Here is a 9,965-nt window from a genome sequence, read left to right as displayed (position 1 = left end):
TTCTAGAATTAAACAGCAGTGATACTGACAATTTCCATCACTCCCATACTTTCTTCCTCCCAGATTCCCCTCCTTCTAGGGGGCTCTCTTCTGACATGCCAAAGAATGCATCCATTCATAACAGGCTTCCTGCCCCCTAATCTGGCAAGACCACTTGCATCAGTTAGTTTTTATCCACAACAATGCTGCTTAACAAACAATGAAACAAGCCTCAGCTGTATTTAATGACAAGTGTTTATTGCTCATACATCCGTGGTGGGCAGCTAGGCAGCCCTGTTGATCTTGGATGGGCTCACCTGCACATTGAGCTCATGGAGTTGGCTGGCAGATCTAGGTTGGTCTTGGCTAGGATGAGTGAAGTAACTTTCTTCTCCTCCAGTTGACTATCTGGGGCATATTTTCATGGTATTAGAGAGTTACAAGAATGAGCATGTGCCTCAGGTCTCTACTTGCTCCATGAAACACTGGGACCATGAATGCAAGGAATCTATTGCATCTTTGTTTGCAGGGAGTTTCTGGAACTTTTATAACGACTTGTTTGCAGGTAGAGAGTTTCTGGAACTTTTATAACTCCCTCCCAACATCTGGGGACCTGTTCACTCCCTTGGGCCCTGGGTAATTCATTTAAGGTGAGCCTCCAAAATCTTTCTTTTTGGAAGAGTTAACCTTCAGAACTATTAAGGCTTGGTTTTGACCCAACACACACTAGAACGCAAGGGCTCTAATATTTGCCAATTTTAAGATAATGAAGTTAAAAGTTTGGACTGTGTAATCTCTTGGGCCTGCATTTGAAGTCTAGCCTCCGGTTAACTACTTGGGCGACCACTGTCACATCACCTCCCTTCTCTGAGCTTCAGTTTCTCAAACAAAAGTGATAATAACTCTCGTGCATAATCTTCATGAGACTAATTGAGGATGAAGTATACAAAGGAACTGGCATAAAAAGACACCTGATAACTGGGAGCTATCAAATAAGTCTCTACCCTTATAGTTGTGCCAGCAACCCAACTGAAATTAGCTGATGCCTAAAAGGGTGAAGCTGGAGGGGGCGGCGGTGGACACTAATGAATCACACAACTGTCATTCCAAGAACACAAACAATTTCATCAGAATTATATATTTTCTCATTTCTTGGCCATAATTTTCCCTGCTTGGTTTCATCCTTCAAATAGTTTTCTGCCACCTGGGGGCACAAGATGTGAGATTCTCTAAATCAGTCATGACCATGGCTGAGAAAATGAAACATCTCCTTGACCAGACAAGAGTCAAGGAGGTTTCCTTTCTTTTAATGGTGTGCGTGCGTGTGTGCATATGTATGTGAGTGTGTGTGTGTGTGTGTGTGTGTGTGTGTGTGAGTGATTGGCAGCCCAATGGGTAATGCATGGAATGGGAGCTAGATGGATGTCCCTTTATCTAAAGATTCATCTAAAGAAAAGATGTTGACAGACATAAGCAACATGGCCATTATATTATTACTCTGCTCACCATAGGATGAAAAGGGGAACATTTCATAATGATGGTATTTTCAATGTACAGCATGTAAGTAAAGAAATCACTTACAGAAATGATCACTGCTACCACTATAATTCAAATATATATGTATATACACACACATACCCACCACACTTGGGCATGCCATATGTCATGAAGGAGAGCCAGTGCAGGTAGAAATTATACAACTACAATATAATGATAAAATGGTCATCTTATTTCAATATAGTTTTCTGTTAAAAAATTTAATAGACTTTATTTCTTAGGGAAGTTCTAGATATGCAGACAGTTTAGGTAGAAAATACAGAACGTCCCTTATACACCCTGTATTTGTCTGTTTAAGCCACCATTAAAAAAAACAACAACACAAGCTGGGTGGCTTAGATGATAGAAATGTATTTGCTCACAGTTCTAGAAGGTAGACGTTCAAGCTCAAGGTGTTGACAAATTGGTTTCCTGGTAAGAGTCTTTTCCTGGCTTATAGATGGCCACCTTCATTAATTGAAGCCCATAGTTTATATTAGGGTTCATTCTGTATTGTACGTTCTCTGGTTTTTGACAAATGCAATAATGATGTGTGTCCCCCACTACATTTCATACAAAATAGTTTCACCAAAAAAAAAAAAAAATAGTTTCACCACCCTAAAAATGTCCTGTATTCCACCTTCTCATTCCCCTCCCCCTGAACCCCTGGAAACCACTTACCTCTTTTTACTGTCTCTATAGTTTTGCCTGTTCCAGAATATTATATAGCTGGAATCAGATAAGATGTAGCCTCTTCAGATGGGCTGCTTTCACTTAGCAATACAGACATAAAGTGTCCTGGGGGGGCCGGCTTGATAGCTCTTTCTTTTTTTTTTTTTTTTTAAAGATTTATTTATTTATTTATTTGACAGACAGAGATCACAAGTAGGCAGAGAATCAGGCAGGGAGAGAGGAAGGGAAGCAGGCTCCCTGCTGAGCAGAGAGCTCCATGCCCAGGACCCTGGGATCATGACCTGAGCAGAAGGCAGAGGCTTTAACGCACTGAGCCACCCAGGCACCCTTGATAGCTCTTTTTTCAAATCACTGAATAATATTCCATTGTGTACATTACCACAGCTCATTTATCCATTCCTCGACTGAAGGTTATATTGCCTGCTTCCAATTTGCGGCAATTATGAATAAAGCTGTTATAAATATTCATGCTAGGGTTTTGTGTGTATATGTTTTCAACTCATTTGAGTAAATACCCAGGAGCATGATTACTGGATTATATGGTAAATCTATTACAACTTTATAAAAAAAATTACCAATCTTTTGGCACCTAAGTGGCTCAGTGGGTTAAGCCTCTGCCTTAGGCTCGGGTCATGATCCCAGGGTCCTGGAATCGAGCCCCACATCAGGCTCTCTGCTCATCAGGAAGTTTGCTTCCTCCTCTCTCTCTGCCTGCTTCTCTGCCTACTTGTGATCTCTGTCTGTCAAATAACTAAAATCTTTAGGAAAAAAGAAGCCTTTAAAAAAAATTACCAATCTGTCCAAAAGAAAGTTGCCAAACTGTCTTCCAAAGTAGCGGTACAATTTTGCATTCCCACCAGCAATAAATGAGAGTTCCTCCTGTTCTGCATCCTCTTTAGCATTTGGTGTTGTCCGTGTTTTGGACTTTAGCCATTCTAATAATCAGGCAGTGGTATTTCTCTGTTGTTTTAATTTAAGATTCCCTAATGACAATGATAAGGTGGCGAGCATATTTTCATATGCTCACTTGCCATCTGTGTGTGTTCTTGGGTGAGAACAATTTTTTAAAACTTTTTAAATAACAGTGGGATGGTAGATCCACCCCTATTCTGCCACTCACCACAAACAGATAAGATACCACCCTCGAGAGAGGAGCTCTTGCTCACTGGGCTGCAGACACAGAGGGCAGATTCTGAGAAGAATTAACAACACTGAAATCTCCAGAACAGAGGCTCTAATTAAGGTATGTATTCATTAGCATCCTTGGGGAAGAAGGATAGAAGTAAGCAGGAACACTTTTACGTCCTTGGGAAAAAAGCAAAGGGAAGGCAAATATTTCAGAAGCCTGGTAGAAGAGGTGAATACATATAGATATTTTTAAATCTTTGCTTGTCCTGAGTGCACAAACCTGCAGATATCTTAGTGGCCAGTCCTGGATCTGACTGAGGAAAGCAAGCCATGCCATTTTCTCTGCAGGACGCTAGGAGGGAGTGAAAGCTCCTACAAGAGTGCAAAGTTTGTTAAGAAAATACCTCTTATCATCAGGCATCTGAGAGGAGTCTGTCCTTAGGCTGGTTACAAGGCTTCTATCAGACAAACCGTTACACAGCTACAAGGTAGTTGAGAACTTGAAAGTCAGGTGGCTCAACTTCTAAAAGATTGGTTTGCTTTTGCTCTCCCCACAAAAGCAGCTAAATATGGAAGAGGAAAAAGGGTTCAGAGCAGAAGTAGTTTCAAGTCCTGGCTCTACAGCCTCCCTCTCTGTAACTTTAGTCAATGGACTTACAGTCTCTGGGATTCAGATTCAACCCTAATTCCAGAAACAGAAAGGAAGTAGGAGGACCTGCTTCCCAGGGATTCAAGAGAAATGAATGAAAGAATGCATCTAAAACACCTTGTCTGCTGTAATAAATGATGGACATCCTTAATACTTCACCTAGACTTTACTGATGAGAGAGCATGAAGGAAGAATGGGTTAGGAGTCAGCAGAAAGGATCTGGGGAACGAATGAGTTGAGGACCACCCCTTATTCTAGGATATTAGGAGAGCAGAACAGAAGGAAGGCAAACTGAAAATTATTTTTTTAAACAACTGTCAGACAAGTAGGAAGGAAGATGTAGGAGGAGAGACTATTATTTTGAGAGATTCTAGCCACAAAAAAAAAAAAAAAAAAAAAAAAAAAAAAAAAGACCCACGTCCATACTTCAGAAACTATGTTTTTAAACTCATTTTGGGTACAAACTTAAATAAAATTAATAACTTTAAAAATGGCTAACTTGCTAGGCATTTCCAATTATACAAAGAAAGATGGCCTAGTGGACTAGGGCGTCTGAACGTTCAGCAACCAAACACATTGGAAAAATAGTGCCCAAATTGGAAGTGTCTTGAATGTAAGTATCAATCTGAGAATTATCATGTTGTAATTGTTGTGTCTTCCTTCACATAGAGCATATGTTTCCTTTTTAATCGTGTCCTCATTGATGACCTTCAACAAAGTTTTATAATATTTCACATAACCGAACCGCAGTTTCTATCACGTTTGTCCTTAGAAATCTTAGCAGTTTTTGTTGCTAGGATGATTGGGATCCTTTATTTCTATTGCATTTTTAAAGTAATTATTTATGGTGCTTATAAAAGCAGTGAAAAGAATAATCTGAACTCTTTAGAAGAGCGTGGCTGTATTTTTAAAACAATAGTGTGGGGAGAAGAAAAGCAAGCTACAAAAAGAGAGATGTGACAACCATTTGTGTGGGTCAAAAGTGAGCACAAAACAATATTATAAATTATTTAAGAGTACAGTTAAGTATGTAAAAGTACAGGGGGAAGCTGGAATGAACCATATCCAACTGGTTTCAGTAGTTGCTTCTGGGGCCTGGGGATCAGTTGGGTAGTTAAAGAGAACCTTGGCTTCATCTGTATTGCATTAGAAAGGCAGGAAGACAGTGGAAGAAAGAAAAAAGAACCAAAAGCAAATCTGACAATATGTTAGCAATTGCTAATTCTGGGTGGCAGAACTATAGTTATTTTAATTGTCTTCAAAAATTTTGGCTTTTCTTGTTCCACCCAGTCCCCCCGAATTGGTGAGCTGGGGCAGTTTCAATTTTTATGAGACTGACGCGCTGCCTACTACGCTAGGGAGACACCTCAGTTTTCAATTTTTAAAACATGTTAATAGACCTCACTGTTTAGAGAAGCTTTAGGTTTACCGGAAATTTGGATGGAAATTACAGACAGTTCCCATATATGTTCCTCCCCCTACCCTGGACTCCTTGATCTGTTTCCACTGCTGTAACAATATACCATATGCCTGGTGGCTCAAATGGCAGTTCTGGAGGCTAGAAGTCTAAGGTCAAGGTGCTGACGTATTGGGTTCCTGATAAGTGCTCCTTCCTGGCTTGCAGACAGTCACTTTCTCAATTTGTACCCCTATGACTCTCTCTCTCTGGGCATGTATTAAGAGAGAGGTGGGTCTTTGGTATGTCTTCCTCTTCTCAAAAGAACACCAGTCCAATCAGATCAAAACCTCACCCTTACAACATCATTTATCCTCAATTATCTCCTAAAGCCCTATCTCCAAATATCATCACAGTAAGAATTAGAGCTTCAATCTATGGGCTTCAATCAATTCAGTCTTTAACATCCCGACCTAACATCCTGACATCTGGCTTCCCAAAATTCATGTCTTCAAAGTATAACGTATATGCATGCACTCCATTTCAACAGCTCCCAAAGTCTTAACCCATTCCAGCACCAATTCTAGATCCAAAATCTTACCTGGGTATTAGTGAGATCTGAGATATGATTCATCCTGAGGCTGAACTCCTCTCCAGCTGTAAGCCTGTGAAACCAGACAAATTATGCATTCGAAAATACAGCGGTGGGACAGGCATAGGACAGACATTCCCATTCCGCAGGGAACAAACGAGAAAGAACAGAAGGGTCGTGGGTCCCAGGCAAGCCTCAAAGCTAACAGGGCAAATTCAATTAGGTTGTCAAGGATAATCTTTTTTGCCCAGGTGCTCTGCCCTCTGGGCCCACTAGGTGGCAGCATCACCTTAGAGCCCCAGGCGGGAGCCCCGCCCGCAGGGCCCGGAGCGGCTGAGCCTCCTGCGGGAAGGAGAGGGAACAGGCTTGCCCATTGCACCTGTGCGGAGAGTGCCTTCTGTAATGTATTCTGTCATTCCTTCGTTTTCTTGAAGGATAAGACGTACTCGCAGGCAAATAGCTCTATTGTCCCATCTTGTAGAATCCTAGAAGTTCAAACGCGTTGGTTTATTTTGTCCTGTCTCTGCAGCTTCAGGCCAAACCGGCAGCGTCTCTGTCCCTAGCTTCTGTTGAAACGGCTCCGTGGGTGGGGCGCCTGGGTGGCTCAGTGGGTTAAAGCCTCTGCCTTCCGCCCGCTCGGGTCTGGCCACATCTTGGGCGTACTCTCCAGAAACGCTTCCTCATTTCTGTGATTCGGACAGGCTTCCCAATCTTCGTGTTCTGATTCCTCTTTGTGTAACTCCTTCAACTTACCTCTCTCCTCTAGCACTTTACAGTTATTGGCGCAGAGAAGCCTCTTAACACTTGGCTTAGGAATACCCCAGCCAAATGTCCAATCTTCCGCAAAAAGCTAGCAACAATTCAGCCAAGTTCTCTGCCGCTTAGAGCAGGAATCTAATTCCTCCACTTCTCATAACATGTTCCTCATTTCTGCCGGAGACCTCGCCTTTAACATCCGTATTTCCGCTCCCGTTCGGTCCACGGTGATACCTGTATTTTCCCAGACCACGGAAGCTCTCTTTCCAGCCCTCTCTTCGTCCCAAACCCTCAGCATAATCACTTTCACCGTCCAGATCGCCACCAACAGTGTCTTCAAGGCAACCTCGGGTTTTTCTAGCGGGTGGAAAGGATTCTCCACCCATTCCCATTTCCAAAGCCACTTAGGTATTTGCTGTAACGGCATCCACTCATCAGTATCAGGCTGCCATAAGGAAAAGCCAGAAAAAGGAAATTAATTTTGTCACGGTCCTGAAAGCTAGAGGTCCAAGATCAGGGTGCCAACAGGGCCGGTGGTGAGACCTCTCTTCCTGGCTTGCAGCCATCCATCTTCTTGCTGGGTCCTCCTTGGTCTTTTCCCTGTACATGCAGAGAGAGAAAGAGAGAGAGAGAGAGAGCGAGCTTGCAAGCTTGGGTGACTCTTCTTCTTAAAAGGACGCCAGGCCTAAGGATTGGAACCCCACCCTTATGATATATTTAACTATACTTACCTCTTTACTGGCTCATCTCCAAATATGGTGACATAGGTGGTGTCTTGGTCAGTTTGGGCTGCTATAACAGAATAACAGAGACTGGATGGTTTATAAACAACTGGAATTTAATTCTCACTATTCTAGAGTCTGGGAGGTCCAAAATCAGGGTACCAGCAGGCTCTGGTGAGAACCCTGTTCCAGGTTGCAGAGAGCCGACTTCTCCTTATAACCTCACATGGCTGTGAGCAGAGAGAAGAAGCAAGCTCTCTTGTGATTCTTATACGGACACTCATTGTATTTATGAGGGCTCTACCCTCCTGTGACCTCATTTAACCCAATTACTTCCCAAAGAACCCACTGCTTAATACCATCACAAGGTGGGGTAAATTCATTTAAAATGAATTTTGGGAGAACACAAGTGTTCAGCCTATTACAGGGATTTAGAGCTTCAGCATATGAATGGGGGAGGCAGTTAGAATTCAATCTATATTTTTAAATAAAAATATTTTTAAGGAATGAATCTCTCTTAGGTGTCTCTCTGACCTGGTCCTCCTGCTTTGATGGATTATACGCTGGAGCCCAATGTGACGACGGTAACCGACTACTACTATCCTGATACCATGTCAAGCCCCTGTGATGGGGAACTTATCCAAAGAGACAGCAAGTTGCTTCTTGCTGTCTTTTACTGTGTCTTGTTTGTATTTGGTCTTCTGGGAAACATCCTGGTCATCCTTGTCCTTGTAGCCTGCAAGAAGCTGAGGAGCATCACCGACGTATACCTCTTGAACCTGGTCCTTTCTGACTTGCTTTTTGTCTTCTCCTTCCCCTTCCAGACCCACTATCAGCTGGACCAGTGGGTGTTTGGAACTGTAATGTGCAAGGTGGTCTCTGGTTTTTATTACATTGGCTTCTTCAGCAGCATGTTTTTTATAACCCTCATGAGTGTGGACAGGTACCTGGCAATTGTCCATGCGGTCTATGCCATGAAAGTGAGGACAGCCAGGATGGGCACAGCCCTGAGTCTGGCTGTGTGGCTGATTGCTATCATGGCCACCAGCCCATTACTAGTGGTGTATCAAGTGGCCTCTGAAGATGGCATTCTACAGTGTTATTCATCTTACAATCAACAGACTCTGAAGTGGAAGATCTTCATCCACTTTGAAATGAATATCTTAGGTCTGTTGATCCCATTCACCATCCTTATGTTCTGCTACATTAGCATTCTGCACCAGCTGAAGAGCTGCCAAAATCACAACAAGACCAAGGCCATCAAATTGGTGCTCATTGTGGTGATCGCATCTTTACTCTTCTGGGTCCCATTCAATGTGGTCCTCTTCCTCACTTCTCTGCTCAACATGAACATCTTGGATGGATGTGTCCTGAGCCAGCGACTGATTTATGCCACTCATGTCACAGAAACCATTTCCTTCACTCACTGCTGTGTGAACCCTGTGATCTATGCTTTCATGGGTGAGAAATTCAAGAAACACCTCTCAGAAATATTCCAAAAGATTTCCAATTATGGCCTCCTCTTTGTAGGAAGACAAATACCTAGGGAGGGCTGGGAAAGACCTCCCTCCTCCTGTCAGCACCCCTCCCGCTCCTCCAGCACAGACTACATTTTGTGACGGGGGCGGGGGGGGGGTTCTTTTAGGAGACAAAAATGATTTACACTGGAGTCTGAGGCTACTTGAAGGAATACTCTTAGAAATGTTGTTACAGACACAAGGCATATTTCATGATGGTTAATGAATTCCTGTTATTGCAAATTAACTTTCTCAGCTCTCAAAGATTTTGTTACTATTTTCTGGAAATAGTCTATCTATCTCACTATTTAGTATAACGTTAGATTTGGGATTTGTTTCTTAGTTTTGTAGTACCTTTATCATATCTCAACTTAAATTTTATCAAATGCTTTTTCACATCTATTAAGGTGATCATATAGCTTTCTTTCCTCTATCATTCTGTTAATTTGGTGAACTACATCGTCTGATTTTCTTATTTTAAATCAACTTGTATTTTCCCTGGAAAAAATGACCCCTTGTTCATGATCATTTTAATAAATAATTGGATTCTTGGAAAATTCATATCTGTGTTCATGAGAAATATTACCCTGTAATTTTCCTTTTAAAAGATGGTCAAACATGGCAGGGTATCCACTATCACCACCTATGTTCAACGTAGTACTAGAAGTCCTAGCCTCAGCAATCAGATAAAAAAGAGAAATAAAAGGCATCCGAGGGATGCCTGGGTGGCTCAGTTGGTTGGACGACTGCCTTCGGCTCAGGTCATGATCCTGGAGTCCTGGGATCGAGTCCCGCATCAGGCTCCCAGCTCCACGGGGAGTCTGCTTCTCCCTCTGACCTTCTCCTCGCTCATGCTCTCTCTCACTGCCTCTGTTTCAAATAAGTAAAATCTTAAAAAAAAGAAAGACATCCAAAATTGGCAAAGAAGTCAAGCTCTCATTCTCTGCAGTTGACATGGATACTCTATATGGAAAATCCAACAGACTCCACCCCAAAA

General features: G+C 42.4%; 1 protein-coding gene across 1 annotated transcript; it reads left to right on the top strand.

The window, feature by feature from the left end:
- The first annotated feature begins 3,365 nt into the window (after positions 1-3,365).
- CCR8 (C-C motif chemokine receptor 8) lies at positions 3,366-9,483 on the top strand. Its single transcript, XM_059387939.1, has 2 exons — positions 3,366-3,451; positions 7,973-9,483. Exon 2 carries the CDS (start codon positions 8,003-8,005, stop codon positions 9,068-9,070), a length of 1,068 nt encoding a protein of 355 aa, XP_059243922.1. The 5' UTR covers positions 3,366-3,451; positions 7,973-8,002; the 3' UTR covers positions 9,071-9,483.
- The last annotated feature ends 482 nt before the right edge of the window (positions 9,484-9,965 follow it).

This window comes from Mustela nigripes, chromosome 2, assembly GCF_022355385.1.
Source record: "Mustela nigripes isolate SB6536 chromosome 2, MUSNIG.SB6536, whole genome shotgun sequence".
Classification (NCBI taxonomy): domain Eukaryota; kingdom Metazoa; phylum Chordata; class Mammalia; order Carnivora; family Mustelidae; genus Mustela; species Mustela nigripes.
Note: the sequence above shows the minus strand (reverse complement) of the source record. Positions and strands in the feature narration are given on the sequence as shown.

What these genes read in the sequence shown, in the direction of transcription:
- CCR8 (XM_059387939.1), top strand. Translation starts at nt 8,003, where the DNA reads ATGGATTATACGCTGGAGCCCAATGTGACGACGGTAACCGACTACTAC.